The sequence below is a fragment of the Lepidochelys kempii genome, chromosome 12, assembly GCF_965140285.1.
Source record: "Lepidochelys kempii isolate rLepKem1 chromosome 12, rLepKem1.hap1, whole genome shotgun sequence".
NCBI classification, from domain to species: domain Eukaryota; kingdom Metazoa; phylum Chordata; order Testudines; family Cheloniidae; genus Lepidochelys; species Lepidochelys kempii.
The window spans coordinates 41391520-41413087 of NC_136391.1; the positions used below are offsets into that span (position 1 = coordinate 41391520).

Genomic DNA, 21568 nt, shown 5'->3' on the forward strand with positions numbered 1-21568 from the left:
CCTCAGAGTGTGGAAGGACGAAAGCCCCTGGGCTAGGCCCCATGTGCCAGGCTCCCCCACTGAAATGGCCCCACGCTGAAGCGGTGCTGAGGCACCCTCCCGTTACCCAGCCTGTTATGTTGCGAGCAGGAAACGGATCTGGATGCACAGCTAGGGTCAGGTTCTGCAGCACATGGGGGGGTCAGAAGGCTGCCTTGTCTCCAGCTAGGCCAGTGGCTCAAACTTTTTTACTGGTGACCCCTTTCACACAGCAAGCCTCTGCATGTGTCTCCCTCCCTCCCCCCCCCCCCCATAAATTAAGAAATTTTTTTTATATATTTAATACCCTTATAAATGATGATGGCAAAGCAGAGTTTGGGGTGAAGGTTGACAGCTCAAGACCCCCCCATGTAATAACCTTGCGACCCCCTGGGGGGTCGCAACCCCCTGTTTGAGAACCCCTGAGCTAGGCCCTGCTGTAGCAGGGCAGAGCCGCGGTGTCTCTCCTTGGCTAGCTGGTGTCTGCTCCTGGCACCCCTTCATGGCAGGGAGATCTCTCGTCCGCAGTGCTGCTGACACAGGGAGTAAGGAGCTGCTCTGCACAACAGAAGTCCAAGGGAGTCCTCCCCGGCTTGCTGCTTTTCCATGGCTGGGGGACCTCTCCTGCCTGCTGTACAGTGCCCCAGGAGGCTGGTATTTCATCCCCTCTGTGAGCCTTGCTCTTTGCTTTCCTGTGTGCTGCAGCCCCCAATCCCATCAATTCCTGGATTACTAAGGCTTCGTTCCTGCTGCGAGCTGGGGTTCTAGGCCCCTCAAAGGCAGGCCCTGCCGCAGAGCTCAGGGCTACTCAGCTTCACCCTCCCACCCTGCTGGCATTAGAGGATCCCCATAAGAATCGAAGGGGTGGATGTGGGGCAAGAGTGGCTCCCTAACAGTCAAGGGGAGGGGGAGATCTGAGGGCTACGTCCTCCAAAGGGGCGTGACAATCCGCAGCCCCTTGGCTGCTGTACTTCCCTGTCCTACTTTGCCGGATTCTCGTCTCATAGGAGTGTTCAAGTGCCAAGCCCCAGCGCTGGATCTGAGGAGCTTCGTTAGCCTAATAAGCTAATTCCACGCCCTGGCTGGTACAGCAACCCCCCTGGCCATCTCTGCTCCTGTTGCAGTGACCTGCTGTGTGCTCTGGCTGCAGCCTGCTTGTGGGAGTCCCCATCTGCACTCGCTGGGTGGGAGCCAGATGGGCTGGAGTAGCCAGCACTGCTGGCAGTAACAGGGTGGTGGCCGTGCTCCAGAGCTCATGGGGGCAGTTCTCTCCGTGCTGCTGTTTGTGTGCAGGATCCCAGAGCACCACTCATACAAGAGGCCTGCTTCACAGCGCTGGGGCCTGGCAGACCAGCTGACTGGAGCACAAAAGCTTGTGTCCTCACAAAGTGCTCAGATCTGCAGCCAGCTCCTTGGAGTGTGAGACTCCCTGCCCCTCCCGGGGCCAGGTGAGCCAGGGGCAAGTGGAAAGGCCCCAGCCATTCTGCCTAGGGCTGGGGTGACAGCCATGAGAAAGCTTTAACCCCCATCTGCGGGAATCTGGGCCCAGGCTCTGGGGACTGAGTACTGCGAGCACAGGACTGGGAGCCAGGAACTCCTGAGTCTAGACTGAGCGCTGGGGCTGCTGCTCTGTAAAACAGGGATAATGCAGGGCTGGGGGAACGAGTCTCTAAAGCACTTTGGTACCTCCTGCCAATGCTGAGCAGGACTTAAGGGGCTGCCATGTGCCGGGCTTGGTGAAAGAAGGCAGGGTGATGCTGCTTCTGAGCCAAAGCCTCAAGCCTGTCCCAGTAAGGGCCCTGGAGTCATGTTGCCTGCTGCTGGAGCCAAGCCATGTTCTGGGTCCTGCAGCCTGCAGGCTGTGCTCATCTCAGTGCCATGAGTTCTTGGCTGCTGCTGGCTGTTTCTGGGGTGACCCTGGAGGAGCCACCACACCAGTCACTGAGAAGGATGAGGGGATGTTAACCTTTTGGGAGGGAGGGGCCTCTCCCACAGGCACAGGGGTGCTGCCCACGCACTTTCCTCTGCACCCATGCTGTAGGTCTGGGTCCTGCCAATGCAGGGGTTTTAGGCTGGCCCCTGCTAATGCCACCTCATGCTGGCTATAGCACGGGCAGGGACAAAGTCCAGGCCCATAGCAAACCCCACTGACCCCTGGCCCTTCCCTCAGCCACGCAGGGTGCACCCCTGCCCAAATCTGGCACGTCTCCTAGAGCTTTGGGTGCCACTAAAGGGGTGGAGTGGGGAGGAGAAAAGCAGCAATTGCTCTTCCTACCCCACTACCCTCTGGGGCCAGTTTTACTGTCAGTCCCTCTCGGAGGCTTGTAGCCAGCCTGGAGGTGGGGGTGGTGCCTGGCGCAAGGCCCCTGCATCAGCTTGAGGCACCCGGTGCTTAACTAATGTCCCACCTCCATCTCCTCTCTCCCCCCCGCCACACCTACTGCTGCCTAGTCAGGGGGTTGCAGTATCCAAGCTGCTGCCTTATGTGCCTGGGTGGTTCAGCTCAGGCCCCAGCCAGGCAGGTTGCTGTGGGGGGTGGATCAGCTTGCACGGCTGCCTACTGGAGAGGTGCTGGCGGGGGTGCAGATTGGGCAGGGAAAGCACCCAATGCGGAGCTGCTGAGCTGCCCAGCAGAGGGGCTAGCCCAGCAGGGCTGTCACGGCTGGTGTTTGCCCATAGGCTACTTGTAACCTGAATGTTTTTCTTTTAGCTCCATGACCATAGTCTCACGTTGCCCTTTTAGTTGAATTTAATTCCCAACCCATCCACCCAGCTCACTATGCCCTGGGCTGGCCACTGGCTGCCTTGGGGAAATGGGGCTCACCCCGTCCACGTCTGAGGGCTGGATTTACATGGGAGCTTAGCACTCCGGGGGGCTGTTTTCAACGTGTGCAGCTCTTGAGCAGCATCTTGTAATGAAGTCTCTGCAGCAGATGTGGCTCTTGGGAAGAGCTCTGCTCTCCACTAAGATGGCCTGTTCCTGGAACATGTGTGTTTCATTCAATTGCTGTCTGGCTTCTCAGTAGGGAAGAGAACTCCTGCTAAGGCCTTGCAGGCTGATAGCAGGAGAGCCCCTGCCCAGGTAGACAGCTGCCTGCTAGGGTCCCTCTGCCAGGAAGAGTCTGCAGCTCATAGGGGAGCTGCCCTGTGTCAGGCTTCTCTTACATATTGGCTGCCACAGGTAGTTGGATGAGCCTAGCCCGTGAGCAGGGAGCGGGCCTGCCCTCATCCAGCTTGCAGGGGATAGTGGGTGGCAGGAGGTGAGGCACGTGGTGGGGAAAGGAACCCTGGCTGGAATTGTGAAAGACTTTCTCTGTATTTGCTGTAATAAAGCTGGATGAGTCTCCCTGGCCTGTGGCTCAGCAATCGTGTTCCTTCCCTGCTACAGAGGCCTGGCACTGTGGGTAGCAACCGGTTGCAGGCACCGGCACTGGTGTGGTACCTGCTAGCCACCTCTCCCAGCAGGAGGAGACAGTATTCCTGCTGACAGGAGGGAAGGTGACATCCACTGGCCTTTCCCCCTAAGGCCTGAGCTTCACACAGTGCATTGACAGAAGGGCAAACAAGTTAATCTCAGTGTGGTCCCTGGGGGTGCACATCATAAAACTACCCTTCCAAGTGATGGGCAAACCTGAACCAGTATGGCAGGCCTCCCCGGTGCAGCTAGGTGACAGCCCTAGGCAGGGGCTGCTAGGGAAGCACAGGAGATGCACCAGTCTGCCAACTCTGGCTCCCAGCAGGGAGAAAGTGTTAACCATAGTATCAGAGGGAAAGGGGAAGGTTGGCCCCCGACCTGGCCACAGGCTCTCAGACTGCAGCTGAGCTGCGCAACACATTTATTTTCCTTGCTGTCAGTGGGAGAGCTTCCTCCTCCCTCCAGAGGCTCTGAGTGCATCCATCTGGCCCTCACTCAGAGCAGAAGACTCGCCCCATTACAACCCAAGCTGGTCACTCCAGCTGCCCATGATGCAGCACCCAGTCCCCTGCTCTGGGCACAGCAGCCTCAGCTGCGAGGGGCTCACGCACTCAGCTCCATCCAGCGTGTGTTCACAAAGGTCCAGCTCTCCATTTTGTCAATGTACAGGATGCCCTGCAGGTGGTCCATCTCATGCTGGAGGATGCGGGCCGCCCACCCGCTTGCCTGCCAAGAAACGGCATCTCCTGCCTCATTCAGGCCTGCAGAAGCAAACATGGCCCAGGTGAGACGCTGAGCATCAGGCCCCCATGCTCCCAATACAGCTGTCACCAACCACCGCTCTGGCTAGGCACAGCATGTCCTAGCCCCCTCAGGGCAGGGCTCACGCGGCAGGGCCAGCTGCCTCACCCTGTCTAGGAGCTGCTCACAGGCAGAGCGGGAGGTGTTTGGGCCCTGCCTAGGGGCAGGGTGGGATGAAGGCCAGGCCATTTCCCGCTCTGATCAGCGCTGCAGAACGGGGGGTCTCCCCACGCCAGCAGGAGCCCCCGCCACTTGCAGTTACCACCGCAAAGATCTCCGTCTGTCCCCGGCTGCCTGGTTCAGTGAACGGGGCTGCTGCCCCACTGGACCTGCCAGAACGCCGGACTAGGCCTGCAGCCTGCGCCTATGGCCAGGGGGCCGAACGGAGATCAGTGCTGCCCAGCAATGCTCGTGGTTGCCACAGGGATGGCGTGAGGGGCCGGGACAGGAGCGGGGACAAGGCTGACTGGAGGAGGGAAAGGGGACGGGCGGGGCGGGCTGAGCCAGGAAGGCGGGTGATGGGAAGGGCAGGCCGGGGGGGGGGGGGAGCCGGGGGCAGTGGCTGCGGGAGGGACGGGAGCGGCGGTGCCCGCGGGCCAGGCTCGCTCCAGCGAGACGTGGGCCACGCTAAGCAGGGCGATGCTCGCCCGGGAGGCCCGCAGGGCTGCGCCAGCCTGCCTGACAGCTGCGCCGCCCGGCAGCGGGGCCCGCAGGCGGCGAGGCCCGCGCAGCCCTCGGGAAAGGGGACCAGGCCGGCGCCCAGCGCCCTCAGGGCCGGGCTGGCGAACACTTTGCGCGGGATCGGGGCCTCCCGCCGGCGCGGCCTGTGCGCCGGGAGCAGCCGCGCCGGGCACCCCGCGCCGGGCCGCGCTCAGCCCCAGGCAGGGCAGCCGCCGCGGCGCCCGCACCAGGCCCTGCCCCCGGGGCTGGCGAGGCGCGCGGGGCCCAGGGCGGCGGCGGCGCTTCTGCCAGCGGCACCCGGCCGCCCAACCGGAAGGAGCGGAGCATGCCGGGAGTTGTAGTCTCCTGGGGAGAGCGCAGCCCCTGGCGGCGTCACCGGCTCCAAGCCAGCGCGGGCGGCCGCAGGGCTTCGCAGAGCACCCCACCGCGGAGAGCAAGAGCGGCCCCTGCCCTGGGCCCAGCAAGGCGATCCATCCAGGCCCCGCGGTGATGGGCCTGTACGCTCTCCCTGTCACTTCCTGCCCATGCCGCAGGTCTGCCTCCAGGAAGGAGCCCCAGCGTGGGGAAGACGGGGTGTCGCCGCCCTGGCCGCAACGGAAGATAGGGGATAGATCTGCTACACTGAACAGAGGCTGCTGGGTGGCCTTTCTCCACCCAGGGCATCCTAGGCCCCTCGCTGCACAGGGAAACCACAGGCGGGGGAAAGGGGCATGCCCCAGAACATACCTTCTCTGCCCATGCCTCTTACCCTCCAATTGCCTACAACCCCCAGCCCTGCCCTAAGCTAGCAGTCCCTTCCCCACTTGGGCTCAAAATACACCTGGAACCCACCCCCATACAGTAGGGGGCACAAGCTGTCCCCGCTGGGTTTTGGATGTTAGGTGTTGTAGGGATCCCCACACTGTGGGAAGTGCTGGACTAAGCCCCAAGCTGAAGGTTCCAGAAACACAAAGGCATCTGAGAGCCTTCCAAGGACCAGCACCAGCTCCTACCCCACTCAGCCATGCCTGGAGATGGGCCTGTACACCACTGCACCTCCTCCCGCTCCATGCAAGGTGCCACGGTATGAAAAATACACAGATTTTTCTCCGACGGTTGCCTCTTGAGCTACCAGAGGTTTGAGCTCAAAGGGGGTAATAGCAGCAGCTGTGACTGTCTTCAACAGCTGAGTGCTTGTCAGGCTGGGGGAGAGCTGCTTGCAGGCAGGGCTGGGAGGAAGGCGGGCGCACCATAGAACACACTAATGAGCTTTATTTATACAATGATCAGCCTTTTCCAGAGGTATGTACATCATTGAACCTGCTTTCGAAGTCAGAAAGCATTCACTCTCTTTATGCCCAGCCTCCTTCCACCCGGACAGCACCTGGAGACCTGCAGGGGCCATTGCCCACACTTGATGGTTACAATGAAGCCAAGGAAGTAGTTACAGCTGATGTAGCCTGTAATCCCCTGTGCAGTTCCCATCAGCAGACACAGCCAATGCTCCTGTTCATCTCTGTCTACACCCCCACACTCAGTGCCATTGTTCAATACCTTTCTACGTGCAAGACTCCCACAGGCTTCTGCGGAAGGCCAGAATCACTCAGTATATGCACGCAGCACGGAGGGCAAGCTGGGGCAGTCCCCTCCCTCTGTTAGGTTGTGGCTACTGGGTCATCAGGCTGAAGAACAGCCATTGCATTCACGCTGCTCTCCTCTCCAGCCACAGGAGGCAGCTGCGCATTGGGTTCTACTCCCTGCTCTGGCCCTGGAATTTCTGTTGCAGGTGCTGGGGTCTCCTGGGCCAGGTCCTTCTCCTCGTCTGGAGTGAACACGGCCTCTCTCTTTGGCAGGATGAAGGCGAGTGGCTCCTTGATCACATTCACGTCCACACAGCCAAGGCTACCGTACTTGTGCAGCTGAGTGGGAGGAACACCTGGCCAAGAGAGCAGAGAGTTAACTCACCCAGAGCCCAACTGGAAGGGACATGGGGACAGTGACAACACCACACAGCTCAGGCAGGGATCCCTGTAGACTGTTGGACTTCACTGGGGGAGCTCTGAGCATTTCAGGCAACAGATGTCCCATGGGAACCAGAGCAGGGCAGTGAAGGGATCAAAGATAAGGGTCTCTGGGACCCAACCTGCTCAGCAGATCCGCCCTGGCTCTGCATGAAAGCAGGCACTTCCCTCATATTTCTCTGCTGAGGGAGGAAGGAATTCTTACCCAGGGTCTGTGCTATCTGGGCTGGGGGAAAGAGGACCTGGAGGCAACGGTTAAGGTAGGGGAGCAGGTCTTCCAGGAACACTGTACAGAACTGAACAAAAAGCTCCTGCTCCCGGCTGCTGAAAGCCGCCTCCTCTGCCCGGTGAAAAGCCAGAATTGTTTTAGTCACCTGCAGGAAGGAGAGAGAGAGCGCACATAAGCACCTTCAGTTCCTCATCCCGCAACCTCCACCCTGGGCAGCTGCATCAAACAGCCTCACATTCCCCAAGCTGCTCAGGGTGATGGGGGACTGGCCCTGGAGAGCAGCCACTGACCCACCACCTTGCCCTACACAATTCATCTTCTGATACTGGACCCCGAGTCTGACTCAGCTGCCCAATTGCCCAAGGTGAGTGCAGAAGGGAACCGCAAGATCCATCCTTGACAACCCAGTACAAAAAGCTGAGATAGAGAGAAACGGCTATGCCCTGTTAAGGTACCTGCCTCACCTTGCCAAGGGCAGCCTCCAGGGAAGTCGTCACATCCTGGGCAAGAGCCACAGGGCAGCAGAGACGCAGGTCATTGAAGGCAACCAAAATGTTGTTCAGAAAGCAGGCAAGAGGTGGGAAGTCCAGCAGCACCATGGGAGGCTGCAGGGTTCCTGGCTGGGTGGTTGGCACTGCTGCAGGGATGGTGCTGCCCAGGACAGCTGGAGCAGAGATCAGTGTGTAGGAGTTCATCTCATCTTGGAATTTGTCCACAGCTTCCTGAACTGCCTTCCTGAAAGTGCCAAATGCAACTTGCTGGAATACCGGGGCCAGCTGGCCCCGGAAATCAGCCCCCACCCTGCTGAAGGACAGGCCAAAGTACATGCATTGACCCAACAGTGAGTCCAAGCGGCTGCCCACCCCCCGCTGGAGGTCATTGTCCAGAACCTGCAGGAATTGTGAAACCTTCTGCAGCACCCAGCCATGGAAGATGGCACTCTCGTTGACCGCATGCTCGCCGGGAGGCAGCAATGGCTCCTCGTCCGAGAAGATGGCGCGATACTGCGTGATGATGTCAAAGAGATGGACGCGGCAGGCCTCGATGGTCTTGGTGATGTGGAAGTAGGGGTCATCATCAGGGATGGAGGCCTGGATGGAGTGGAGCCAGGCGTCCCGGGCCTGCAGGAACTTGATGCGCAGTTCAGCCTCCGTGAAGACATCCATGCGCCGCAAGTAGCCGATGACACGCAGGCAAGCTGGCAGCTGGATATTAGTGCGCAGCTGCTGGATCAAGTGATTCAGCATCAGCTGTGAAGACTGATGCACTTCGTCCACAATGCCCTAGAGCCAGGGAGAGAGAGACCGCAGCTACGAGAGAGCCCACCACGGCTTCAAGCGTCATGCCCCAAACCTGAACTCCAAACATCACCCCGCAAAGCACACTCCTCTCAGAGCAAGACCCCACCTGCTGCGTGGAGGCAAGTTGACCCATGCCAGCCACCATCTGAGGAGCTCATCCCATGCCCAGGGGCTGCAGCCCCTCCAGCATGGGCAGCGCTGTTTGGACGAACCTGGATGACAGGGATGGAGGAGTGTTTCCTCTCCAGCCGGCGCACATAGGCAGCGAGCTCCAGCGCCTCCTCGTAGTAGCCGTTGCGGACGCAGGTGTCCATCAGCTGCGGGATCTCCAGGATCTCCAAGATCTCCGTGTGCCGGTTCAGTGTCAGGCTGTTCATGCGGCGGCTGGAGGCGATTTCCTCAGCGTCCCGCAAGAAGCTCCTGCTGGAGGGAAGGAGAACTCAGCCCCCAACGCCCCCCGGCCCGCGCCACCCCCCCCAACGCCCCGGGCGCCCCCCGGCCCGCGCCACCCCCCCCAACGCCCCGGGCACCCCGCCCCCAACGCCCCGGCGGCCCCCGGCCCGCGCTACCCCCCCCAACGCCCCGGGCGCCCGCCCCCAACGCCCCGGCGGCCCCCGGCCCGCGCCACCCCCCCCAACGCCCGGGCGCCCCCCGGCCCGCGCCACCCCCCCCAACGCCCCGGGCGCCCGCCCCCAACGCCCCGGGCGCCCCCCGGCCCGCGCCACCCCCCCCAACGCCCCGGGCGCCGCCCGGCCCGCGCCACCCCCCCCACGCCCCGGGCGCCCCCCGGCCCGCGCCACCCCCCCCAACGCCCCGGGCGCCCCCCGGCCCGCGCCACCCCCCCCAACGCCCCGGGCGCCCGCCCCCAACGCCCCGGCGGCCCCCGGCCCGCGCCACCCCCCCCAACGCCCCGGGCGCCCCCCGGCCCGCGCCACCCCCCCCAACGCCCCGGGCGCCCCCCGGCCCGCGCCACCCCCCCCAACGCCCCGGGCGCCCCCCGGCCCGCGCCACCCCCCCCAACGCCCCGGGCGCCCCCCGGCCCGCGCCACCCCCCCCAACGCCCCGGGCGCCCCCCGGCCCGCAACGCCCCGGGCGCCCCCCGGCCCGCAACGCCCCGGGCCCACCTGCAGCTCTCCTGGAAGCCGGGCAGCCGCCCCAGGAGCCGGGCCAGGCCGCGCTCGATGCCCCCGAAGCCGCGGCCCGTCTCGCTGGTGCACTCGGCCGAGCGGATGAAGATCTTGTAGTGGGCGAAGGCCAAGTGCCGCGTCTGGGCGGCGGCCAGCGCCCGCTCCTCGGCCAGGCGGCCCGGCTCGCGGCCCAGCGCCTCCAGCCCCAGCCCCGCCAGCTCCGCCAGGTACCCGGCCAGCTCCGGCCCCGGCGCCGGCCCCGGCGCCCCGCGGAACAGCCAGGCCAGCAGGCTGGCCTCCTCCAGCGCCGCGCCGGCCGCCGCCATCTTGGGGAGAGCGCCACGACACGCAGCTACGCGCTAGGCACAGGGTGCAGGACTCTATGGTGTGGGGGGCACTCTACCCACGGCCCCCCCAGCAACTCCGCTGCTCTGGAGACACTTGCTCTGGCGCCCCCTACAGCTCCGCGAACCCAAGCCCGGCGCGCGGGCCTGCGGTGACCGCCGGACTCTATGGCACTGAGCGGGGCACGCCGGCCAGGAGGCCGCTCTATGTTCCAGGCTCTACTGGCCCAGAGCTGTTTCCGGTTCCGGGCTTTCCCCTCCCCCACGTGGAGCCGTGCACTGACTGAGCCCGGAGCTGCCGGGTGCGGCGATGCGGCCCCTCACGGAGGAGGAGACCCGGGCCCTGTTCGAGAAGCTCGCGAAATAGTGAGGCGGGGCGCTGGTCAGGGGGAGGGGGAGGGCAGTGGGGCGCTGGTCAGGGGGAGGGGGAGGGCAGTGGGGCGCTGGTCAGGGGGAGGTGGGGCTGGGCTGTGGGGGGCTGGTCCGGGGGGGGTGGGGGCGGTGTGGCGCTGGCCCGGGGGGCTGGGCAGTGGGGGGCCGCCCCGGGGGGGGGCTGGGCAGTGGGGGGCTGGTCCGGGGGGGTGGGGGCCTGGCCGGGGTGGGGGGCGGCGTGGCGCTGGCCCGGGGGGCTGGGCAGTGGGGGGTCGCCCGGGGGGGTGGGGCTGGGCAGTGGGGGGCTGGTCCGGGGGGGTGGGGGCCTGGCCGGGGTGGGGGGCGGCGTGGCGCTGGCCCGGGGGGCTGGGCAGTGGGGGGCCGCCCCGGGGGGGGGTGGGGCTGGGCAGTGGGGGGCTGGTCCGAGGGGGGTGGGGGGCGGTGTGGCGCTGGCCCGGGGGGCTGGGGCTGGGCAGTGGGGGGCGGCCCGGGCGGTGGCCCCTAGGTGGTCCGTCCCAGGGCCCAGCGCTCACGGTCTCTCTCCCCACAGCATCGGCGAGAACATCCAGCTGCTGGTGGACCGGCCTGACGGCTCCTACTGTTTCCGCCTGCACAAGGACCGGGTTTACTATGTCAGGTGGGTGGCGCAGCCGGGCTGCAGAGTCCCCGGGGCACAAGCGCAGGCTCCGCAGCTGCCTCTGAAGTGACTAGTTCTGCAGACTGGGCCACTGCTGTCTCAGTGGGAGTCCACCTGGCTCCTAACAAGCTCCCCTGGCTCAGGGCAGGGACTGGCCCCCAGCACGCTCTGCCTCCTGGTCCTTTCCTGGAGATTGAGGGGCTGATGCTTCTTGTGACGGCAGATATTCATGCACTGCAGGTCCCCAGCCAAGTTGCCCTGCCCCATCGTGCCTCTGGCTGACAGTGGGGTGCCTGGTGCAGGTTATAACTTCTCTTTCAGGTGGTGAGCTTCTCTGAGAACTAATCACATGGCTGCATTTGCTCTTTTCTAGTGAGAGAATCTTGAAGGTGGCGACCAGTATCCCTGGGGACAAGCTGGTGGCACTGGGCACCTGCTTTGGGAAGTTCACCAAGACTCAGAAGTTCCGGCTCCATGTCACTGCCCTGGATTACCTTGCTCCCTATGCCAAGGTGAGAGGCTTGCTAAGGAGAAGCTTTCAGGCAGCAACCTGATCCTTGGTCATGTTTAGCAGTACTGGTGTGCTGTGTTCCCTGTAAGCTGCTTGCTTAAGCAGCACAGGAGAGATTTAAGTGCTGCCCAGCTGATTAGCAGAGTGTGCACAGTGGCAGCATGTGTTCAGGTCCCCCTCCACCCATGTTGCTCCATTCTGCAGCTGCTCCCGGGACCCTCCTGCTGGCTGTGCAGACCAGGGGAGGGGAGAGGAGACAACAGGGCTCAGGACAGAGCAGAAGAGCTTTCCATGAGTGCCTTAAAGAGACAGTGACAGAGACATCTCTCAAAAACTTTCCCAGTAGCCAGCACATACACAGTCTGTGTCACACGCACCTCCCAACATATACTTGTATTATTGTTGTTGTTACTTCTTGGTACTTCCTGCAATGCACATATATTCTCTGTAATTTTATTCTTTCAAAGTATTATTTTAGTGTTTTGACTGGTTTGTGCATTTCATAATTTTTTTCTCTTACTACTCAAAGAATTAAATTTAAATGTGAGTTCTAAAATGCCTAACCTGTCTTTGCTGTCCCTATTTAACTTTTTTAAAATATATCTAGGTTTTTTGTTTCTACTGTTGGTGCACATCTGCACATCATAAAATTTATTCCACACATAGATGGAAAAAATTAGAGGGAACATTGCTGGTGCGAGGGGCCTGGATGGGAAAAGAGTGTAATATATCTGCAGACCCTGTAACTAAACAAGATAGACCAATTCTTTCCCATACTCATTTGCTTTTATAGTGCCCGTACCCCCTACCCTTTGTCTCTCTAGATTGGATGCATGGAGAGTGTCTTTAATAGATTTGTACAGTGCCCAGGACCCCGGTCCCGTTTAGGGTCTTCGGGTGCTACTAACTGCTAATATTTCCCTCCCCATTTACCCCCCTTGTGGCACTGGAACTGTCTCCAGTCTCAACTGTCTGCTTTCTGGCTTACCTTATACTGAGGCTCTACCTACAAAGTAATCTGTTTTCTGTGAGTTTCCCTGGCACAAACCCCTGCTGGCCTCAGCCTCTGGTCCCCTTACATGGCTGCATGAAGAGCATAAGGAAACAATGAACTGTTACAGGTCTTCTCTGTTGTCTCCCATGCCCCAGCTACCTCACTTGAGCCTTACTTCATAAGCTGGTATCACCTGTGTCTCTTCCCTTGTGCCCAGTTGTATGAGGAGGAACCTTGCAGGTTCAGCAATAAGTTTAACTTGTGAAGATCTGGGTGAGCAACTGCTCTGCCTCCTGAGGATGGGTGCTTTTCTCTTGCAGTATAAAGTGTGGGTGAAACCTGGAGCAGAGCAGTCCTTCCTTTATGGGAACCACGTGCTGAAATCTGGCCTAGGCCGCATCACCGAGAACACAGCTCAGTACCAGGGTGTGGTAGTGTATTCCATGGCTGATGTTCCTCTGGTAAGCAACAGTGCTGGTAGGGGGAGTGGACCATTCTTCAGAAAACGGGGATGAACTTGCTTTGAGTAGAGGGGGGTTAATACAAGTGGGTGCCCGACTTTCACTATTCTCAATTCCCCAGGGTTTTGGAGTCGCGGCCAAGTCTACCCAGGACTGCCGGAAAGTGGACCCCATGGCAATCGTAGTATTTCATCAGGCGGATGTTGGGGAGTACGTGCGGCATGAGGAGACACTGACTTAAAGGGCAGCCAGCAGCACAAAGCTTTGAGGATTCAGCTGCCCATGGCAAGAATGGAGTGTGTTTGAAATCAGAACTCAAAGCAGCAGCAGGGAGCTCTCCTGGCATGGGGCTCTGCAGGCTGCTGGGGAGGATTACAGACCAATCTACCCGTGACTTAGTCATAACTATTGTGATCTCTGGGGTCTGCCTGTCCCAGCCTGAAAAGGAGACAGGGATTACATAAAACTTGTTTTCTATCTAATAAAACCCTTGTTGGTGTGGCCTAGTGAAAGACCTCAGCTACTTGGGCCGAGGCCCTGCCCAGGACCAGCTCTTAGGCTCTCAGACTAAAGGCAGTTGTCTCCGTAGTAGCTGCTGAGGGGCGTAGATTACCTTCATGCAGCCACCTACTCCCTCCAGGGGTGCTAGGGCTACCTGGAAGTTCCGTGTCACAGGAGATAGAGGTGAACACAGCTGTTTCAGTCAACAGGAACAAAGTGATCCCTCCTCTCGGGTCATTTCTGCCTTGTTCCCCAACAGAGACCTGGGTATGGGGCGGGGGGCGCGCAGGGGAAAGCTAACAGGGTTGTGCCACTCGAGGACCACATAACCACACACCCAGGGCTAATCAGAAGCAGTGTAGGTGGGTGCTGTAGCAGTGGCTTCCATGGTAGGGAGCAGGTATCTAATTCCTGGGGCAGTACCACCAGCCCTGGTTCCTGGAAGATGGTGGCTTCAGACAGGACAGTACTTTCACAGTGTGAACTATTTTATTTTATTTATAATATGTGAACAGCTTTTCAAGCCATTTCACTATTAGACCACTGGGTAGATTAGGCCTAAACTAGCCCCAACCCAGCACTGAATGCCGTGAACCATCCCCTCTCCCTCCCTCAAAAATGGGTCTTGTGCTAGAGGCCAGGTAGAGAACAAAGGTAAGGTAAAGAGCCAGCTGGACACTAGAGCATTGCGGGGAATTCTGTACCTGAAAAATCCCACAGCCCAGCTCCTTCCACACGTAGGATATCCCATTCTTCCATGGGGGGGGGGATGAGATGGAGTTCAGTGTGCTCTGCAGTGTTACGGGCCTGTCCTTTGGTTCTTCCTGCTACATGGGTCCCGCAGTGGTGTAAGCTAGGGGCCTTAGCACCTCGGTTTATTGGTGGCAGTAGTGGGCTGCACATTGAAGAGCCGCTTCAGGAAATACAGCTGCAGAACTCCTGAGAGGACAATGACGAGGCTCTGAGCCAGTGACCACCAGTTCACATAGTTATAGTTGGACTGAAGGATGAAATAGTCAGCTGCTTTCCTCATCCGGGCAAAGTTATAAAAGCGCCACATGTGGAAGACATGGGCCTGCAGCTTGTGGGTGCTCTCCTGCAAAGAGCACAAGGACAGGTAATGAAATACTTCTTCCAACCTTTGATTAGACTGTGGTACTCAATGCCACGAACTTGGCAAGATCCAATGGATATTATTGTTCATGCTAATGGTTTTAGAATACCTTTAACTATGTGCTTCAGGGCTTAAGCTAATCTTTGGTAGTGGGGGTTGGGATGAAACCTTCATGGGGACATTATCCCACATCTGCCTTCTCCCAGGTTTCTTGAATATTTCTGTGAAGCATCTGGTGCTGGCCACTGTCAGGCAGGATACAGGAGTAGATGAACCTTAGGGCTGATCTGGTCTGGCAGTTACTAAGTTCTTGTGAGAACCAGTAAGGGGAAGAATGGAAGCCCCCCAGACCTCGCACAGAGCCTGCAGGAACAGATCTTTCACCATTTGGGATTGAATGACAAGAGCAGAGTGTTTCAGGAACAGAACAGGAGCCTGTTGAGTGATACATTCCATCCAGATTCCCAGCAGCAAGCCCCATCCAAATTCACATGCCCCATTGACATAGATCTCTCCCTCAGCCACCCTTCCTGTTTTTCACACAACCCCCTGTGACCGAAAGCACCACTGTATTCACACGCTACACACTACTGTAATCTGTGTTGAACATAGTGAGGTGTCATTTGGAAACTAATAACTTGCTTGTCAATATCCTGGTGAGATGTACGCAGCAACATGATCTGTAGAGTTATGAATTCCCTCTGTATGGTGGTGATAGCACAGCCCTGGCTAGGCAGAAGAAGTTCAGGACAGAGCTGTTTAACACAGGAATGTGCGCACCTCAATTTAGATCTAAGGAGTAAACAGTGTCCTCAAGACAGCAAAACGGGGAAGTGACAGGAGACAAGCTGCATTTCAGCATATACAGGGGAGAAGAATGATCATGGAGCCACTTTCACCACCAATCTCCATGTCGCCACCTTTAGAGTTTGAATAAACTTTGCTTTGAGGGTTAATCCTCAGAAGAATCCACTTCAGAAGGTGGTTGGACTATAAAAGCGAGGGGCAAAACCACCCCAAAGCTCTTGCTGCTTCTCTTTCACCTAAGATGACGAAGGAGCCAGTCCTTTGACTTTAGGAGAGATCCTGACCGGAGAATTGTCAGCAATTTTGCTAAGGATTTTACCTTCAACCAAGTCTAGTTTGTTGAGTTTTAGCTACTAGACAGTGCTTTATCTTTAGTTTTCTTGTAACCACTTCTGACTTTAATGCCTTATACTTGTACTCGCCTAAAATGTCTTTAAGAAATAAAATGAATTTCTTTAACTACAATCAGAACTAATCCAATGCTGTGTTTGAACTGAACTGTTTGGGTAACTCCAGTTTGGGTAGCAAACTTGAGTATTGACCCCTTAGAGGGGCAATGGGCTTCTAATACCTGAACTACTCAGCAGAGGGCTGGACAGCACAGAACACATTTTGGGGAAAATTCAGGACTGGGAGTGTGTTGGGGTCACCCTGCAGGTAGTAACCAAGCCAGACAGTGACGAGCATTGCAGACAGGCTGCAGGGCTGGTTGGCTATACGCAGACAGTCAAGGTGTGACCTGCATGCTGTTTGTGGTCATTGCAGGTTGGGAGCTACAGCAGCAAAGCATTGTGAGGCCCCCAGGGCTACAAGGCAGGCAATGACAGAGTTACTCACTGATCTGGATTGCACCCCAGAATGTGACACACCCCCATTCCTGGCTCTCTCCAGAGCCAAGTGTCTGACTGGTTTAACACTACTCCAGTTGCTGCCCCTTGTATGTTTCCTGGGAGCAGTAGTTATCCTTAGCTCCCCATTTATTTCCATGTGCCTCATTTTCAAAACCAAGATGCCCGTTTGAGCTTGCCTCAGCCCTGCAATTGATTCCCAGGCAGCTGACAGTGCAAATAAAACATTACCTCAATTGCCTCCAGTGTGTCATTCATTTTCTTCCTTTCTATGTCTGGCAAGTTTTGCAGGTCAAAGCCTTCATAGAACACACCGAAGCTGAGATAAACCTGCAGGAAACCGAAATGGTTGAGCCGATTGGTCAAGCACAGCTGGTAAAAACCTGTAGAGAGAAGTGGTTCCAAGCATCAGAGGAGAGCAACAGGTGCGGTGACAGTCAGACATTACCCCACTGTTAGCTCTCATTTGCCCCTTCTCTGCAGCAGAGACATGGTCTCTCTGAGCTTAGCAGCTGCAGAAAAGCTTGGCTGCCCGTATAGTCAAGTTCTGAGCTCATATCACACATGCTGTGTCTAGCAAGACTTTTACAGGCCTATGACTTAGATCATTAATGATCTGCAGGCTGCCCTTGGATTGGAGTAGTCCAGATCTCATGTAGGCCAGGGAAGTAGCAGGGTGGCAAGAACCTGTCTCTTTGGTTGGGAAGTTCATCTGTCCTCGTACATCCTGGGAAGTGCCCATTTGGAGGCCGTTGGGATCGTTTGCAGTGGCCAAGACGTGTCTGTCATGTCCAATTCCCGAAGTTCGTTGTACCTGAAGCCGAGATATGGAGCAGAACAGGGAACTTTGGGTGCAGGTCTGAGTTCTAGCAAAGAACAAGCCTGACTGATGCTGTCCTCGGGAATTCCCACGGAAACGGATGGGGCCATGTTGCTTATAAAGGCAGCAAAGCCCATGACTGATCTTAGTGGCATTTACTACACAGCTAAACTCACCTTGAGTGGGCGCCCGTGAGTTTACAGGAGCCGCAGCGTCCTGAGCAGACCAGACAGGCTACACAGAGGCACCATCTGGAGGAACGAGCACAGAACTGGGAAAGTCCTGGCTCTCCACACAGTGTATGGCTGGATGGTTCAGTTCCTGTCAGTGAAATGGGGAGAATGCTACCACTCTGCAGGGTGAAAGATAAGAGCTTCCACCTGGCAACTAAGTGGTTCCCTGTGCACTCAGGCCAAGCTCCAGGGGATGCAGGATCAGAAAGGAAGGCTGGGGCAAGGAGAACCTGCTGAGTCAGTGCAAGGACACCAAGGATTTGGCCCAGTTTTGCGCTGGACAGTGTAATTCTCCTCTCCCGCAATCCCCTCTCTCTCCCCAACCACTTTGGGGGTTTCCAGTGGACCTTGACATCAACCCTGGTATTTTCATTCCTAGTCTGTGTACTGATCCATGCCACGGCTAATAGAGATCTAGCTAGCACAGGGCTGGCCCCCAAACACGTTCCATGACTGGGCAGTGAATTCGCTTCCCTCCATGTACAGTCACCCCCGAGCGGGAGCTGTTATGGTTCAACCCAGCCCTCCTTGCCCTTTACGCATGCAGCAATCAGTACGTCCAGCTGCACATCTCCCTTGCTTTGGAACAGGCTAAAAGAAGGGTGGGGGAGCACCTTGGACTTGAACACCAGCTCAGTCCCCCGAATCCTGGAACAGCTCCAGCCCCTCTGCCTACAGCCCAGCTGCTTTGCTCCACACGCAGACAGATAAAGGGAGCCAAGGGAGCCGCTGATAAACCCGAATAGTGACAAGAGTGCCAGGCACAAACTCCCAGCTCTACTTCAGTCGGGCCTGTGTAAACAGAAGCTGGGAAGTTGCAGGGTTTAAGATAAGAGAACTGGAGGGCTCCATCCCAGGCTGGAGCCCAGATAAACAACCATGCAGCAGGATACCTGGGATATTCCTTCCACACACACCCTAGGAGACAGGAAGGTCTCATGTTGTGAGTGCTTAGCTGAGTCCATGCACTATGGAACCTCCTGCCAAGCGAAGATCCAATCAACACTGGAAGCTGGCTACTAGCACTCGCCCCTCTGCTACCAACTTTGCAAAGTTCCCCAGGAACCTTTGGAACAGCATATTCTCCAGAACAAGGAGACATTCTCTCCACTGAGGTCAAAGCCAAAGCTGGGAGTTCCTGACGTAATCACTAGTTGAGCCTCTAATAGTCACCACAATACAATCAAGTTCCAGTTTCCTCAACAGAGGGGAGTGCCCCAAGAGCAGCATGGCAGGGCCTTAACTTTTAGTAAGGGGGTTTAGTCAAAAATGCCCTAAAAACAGTCCTTAGACTCAGCCTGGAGCAAGGTCACTAGAAGGCAGGCGCTCCCCTTCACAAACCAAATAGGAAGGTGAGGTGGGGGCAGGGGAAGAGGGTATTTGAGCCACCCTCTTGTTCAGGGGAAAGAAATCCAACTCCAGTGAAGCCAATAGAAAGGAGACTAAACTATGGCAGTAAGAGGGGAAAATGGAAGTCACGTGGGTTAAAAGGGGATGTTTAAAGAATAGTTTTAAAGAATGAGAAAAATATGATGCCATTATATGAATCACTAATAAACCATCAGCTAAAATGAAAGAGAGAGAGATCAGGGCTTCTGTTCTCCCTCTCATAACGTAGGGGACAGTCAATGAAATGAGAGAGCAAAATGCAAAACTAACAGGAAGCAAACACTTCCACCTGTGAGATTAGACTGCGGAACTCATTGCCAGAGGATGTTGCTGTGGCCAAGAATTAGCAAGAGTCAAAAAGGGACTGGACATTTATACGGGTAACAAAAATATCCAGAGTTATAATAGTTAATGCTAACAAATTTTGGGAGAGACAATAAACCTCATGCTTCAGGATTTAAACCCATCTCTTTAAGGAATTAGGAAAACACCTAATGTGTGTGTGGGGAGGTGACAAGTCAATCACCCCACACCTGCCTAATACAAGGCTGGTTCCACCTTCCTCTGAAGTATCTGGTTCTGGCCACTGTCAGAGATTGGGCACTGGACTAGAGGACAACTCCTGTGTGCTACCAGGATAGAACACAGTACTCATCACCTTACTTCAAGGGATACAGGAAAAATAGAGGGGGTTCAGGGACAAGGATGGAAGTTTTGAGGACAAGAAGAATGGGACTGTTCAGTTCAAAGGAGACGTAAGAAAGGACAAAATAGAGGTGTGGAGAAGGTAGATGGGGCACTCCTATTCACACCCACTCAGAAAACAACAGCAAGCAGACACTGAAAGTGAAAGGCAGCAAGTTGATATAGAAGATACCATTTTTAAAGATTCTGAAGCCAGAAGGGACCATTAGATCATTTAGTCTTATTAAAAAAAATCCTTAGCTAGTCGTTTTGAGTGCAATTAGAACCAACAGCTGCCAAATTCCAGTGGAAGTTGAGTGCTCCAAATAACCCAGCACCCCAGACAGCTGGCCATCCTGATAGCTGGAAAGATTCAAGAGTTTGTCCTTTTTTCAGTTAGAGATCTTTTGTGCATGCGATGCAAATGTTACAGTACAGAAACTGCCTGCAATATTTTACACAATGAACAGTTAATCTGTGGAACTCACTACTGTAAGAGCTGAGACAAACTTTAGGATTCAAAAAAAGGTTGGAGATTTAAGCGAACACTGAGAACATCCAGAGTTACACTAACTAGGATTTTTTAAAGTAACTGTTTTTGGGAGCTATCAGCCCTCCTGCTTTAGGACTTAAACCAGCTACTGACTGAAAGCCTCTCTCTAAGAGCAGGTTACTGCCTAATTGTTGACTACAGGATCCATTCTACCTTCCCCATGAAGCAGCTGGTACTGGCCATTGCCAGAGACCACGACAGATGGATCCACTATAGCAATTCCTCGTTGGATACGCAGCTGTCTGGCTGCAGGAAGTTATTTATTTTACCAGGAAATTCTATTAAGCTGAAAACCTGCCGTTTGCAAGAGTCCTCCCCAGCACTCGGGTCCCCAGCACTCACCTCATAGCTGAAGTAGAAGTAGCCACTCTGATGTGCAAACTGCCAGAAGCACTCGGTGCCACCCGCAGGGACAACAATGGCGAAGTCATAGCGATCAGCTCCACGGAAGAGAGGCTGCTCACTGGAGCCACTCAGGGGCTCAGTTTTCGGGCTCCTGGCAGGGCCTGTCAGACTAAGCAGCCCCACAGTCACAGCCAAAGGAAAGAGCGAGACCATACTGCCTTGTGAGGCTGCCTTGTGGCTGGGGCAGAGCAGGAGCATGGGTCCCAGGATGCAAGGGGGATAATCATTAACTTCACTCCTCACTCCCCGGCTTTTGCCAAACACAGCTGCACTTATCCAAACCTCAGGGGCACTTGGAAGGAGTTCAACTCCTCAAGGTAATCTCAGTGAAATTACCAGGCCTGCATAGGCAGCTGCGCAGTTTGTCCTCATTAGAGTTTAAAAGTCTGATACATTTTGTAAAACCCTGAAGTCCACTTTGCAGAAACGTCACTAGGCACAAACGGTCCTTCCTGGGGAACTGCTTGTTCTGGGAGCAGGCTGGGTGCCCTGCACTCAGACTTCTGTCTACAGCCTACACCTTGGTCTGAAGGACTTGATTATAGTGATTAGTGTGTTAAAACATTCCTAGAAACTTTATTTAGTACAAGAACTATAGACACTGATCACAGAGCAACAATACGCCAAAGACAGGCAAAGGGCAGGGAGAAAGAGTCTGGCTAACAGCGAAGTTGAAGAGATTACTTGAGCCACTTGTATCCAGACAGCAATGAGTTTCTCTGGCAAGGTTCCTTCCAGCAACTGCTAGTGCCAAAGGACACGGCTAAGGCAAGCAGGGGACTTCTACCCAGCACCAGTGACAACAGAAGCAGCTCACAGGACCCCTGCAGTTGGGGTATTTCTGCAGCTAGAACCAAAGGAAATTAAATGCATGAGTGTTGGTGAAAGTGAGGGGAAGATGATACATAAGTGCCTCTGCAATCCACCTGTCCCTAATAACCAGCAGCATCCCACCGGATAGGGGTACAAGACTTTCTGGCACTCCAATTCAGTTAGTTGCTGATGCGATGCTCCTGGCTTCAGCTGGCTCAGGAAGTGAATGCAGGATGAAATTCTGGTCATTAACAGGGTGTCCCACAAAGCTGTCACTAGGCCACTGACCCAGGGATATGCCAAGCTTCTCCCTTTTCAAGGGGGATTATTTACCTGAGGAGAGAATGCTGGGGAGATGCAAATCAAATTTGTTGCAATTGTTATATCCAACACAGGAACTGCTTTATTTTACACGATGGGTTTAGACATGGGATTGGATTTTGCACTAGAAGGCAAGGCATGTCTGGTGCCTGCCAGAGATCCCCAGAGACCTTTCAGAGATAATGCACT

General features: G+C 56.5%; 4 protein-coding genes across 7 annotated transcripts; 1 reads left to right on the forward strand and 3 right to left on the reverse strand.

The window, feature by feature from the left end:
* Positions 1-292: 292 nt before the first annotated feature.
* On the reverse strand, positions 293-5920 carry PDF (peptide deformylase, mitochondrial). The gene is given in 4 exon segments (XM_073308432.2): positions 293-4194; positions 4913-5070; positions 5072-5591; positions 5908-5920. Coding segments are annotated over 4 exon segments (849 nt in total). The 3' UTR covers positions 293-4036.
* A 225-nt stretch (positions 5921-6145) lies between these two features.
* On the reverse strand, positions 6146-10112 carry COG8 (component of oligomeric golgi complex 8). 2 transcript variants are annotated; one of them, XM_073308321.2, is made up of 5 exons: positions 9570-10112; positions 8658-8868; positions 7609-8427; positions 7121-7289; positions 6146-6830 (listed from the first exon to the last, which is right to left on the reverse strand). In XM_073308321.2, the coding sequence occupies exons 1-5, from the start codon at positions 9896-9898 to the stop codon at positions 6550-6552; spliced, it is 1809 nt and encodes a 602-aa protein (XP_073164422.1). In that variant the 5' UTR covers positions 9899-10112; the 3' UTR covers positions 6146-6549. The 2 variants fall into 2 exon arrangements, with proteins under 2 accessions (XP_073164422.1, XP_073164423.1); XM_073308322.2 differs by having other exon boundaries at positions 8658-8865; positions 9570-10111.
* NIP7 (nucleolar pre-rRNA processing protein NIP7) lies at positions 9942-13392 on the forward strand. Of its 2 annotated transcripts, XM_073308330.2 has the most exons (5): positions 9957-10282; positions 10839-10925; positions 11299-11437; positions 12751-12891; positions 13013-13392. In XM_073308330.2, the coding sequence occupies exons 1-5, from the start codon at positions 10227-10229 to the stop codon at positions 13130-13132; spliced, it is 543 nt and encodes a 180-aa protein (XP_073164431.1). In that variant the 5' UTR covers positions 9957-10226; the 3' UTR covers positions 13133-13392. The 2 variants fall into 2 exon arrangements, with proteins under 2 accessions (XP_073164432.1, XP_073164431.1); XM_073308331.2 differs by lacking the exon at positions 12751-12891 and having other exon boundaries at positions 9942-10282.
* Positions 13393-13870: 478 nt separating this feature from the next.
* TMED6 (transmembrane p24 trafficking protein 6) lies at positions 13871-21347 on the reverse strand. 2 transcript variants are annotated; one of them, XM_073308329.1, is made up of 4 exons: positions 20183-21347; positions 16849-16975; positions 16393-16544; positions 13871-14488 (listed from the first exon to the last, which is right to left on the reverse strand). In XM_073308329.1, exons 1-4 carry the CDS (start codon positions 20441-20443, stop codon positions 14255-14257), a joined length of 774 nt encoding a protein of 257 aa, XP_073164430.1. In that variant the 5' UTR covers positions 20444-21347; the 3' UTR covers positions 13871-14254. The 2 variants fall into 2 exon arrangements, 1 of the variants encoding a protein (XP_073164430.1); XR_012154554.2 differs by having other exon boundaries at positions 14401-16975; positions 17158-20265.
* Positions 21348-21568: the final 221 nt, after the last annotated feature.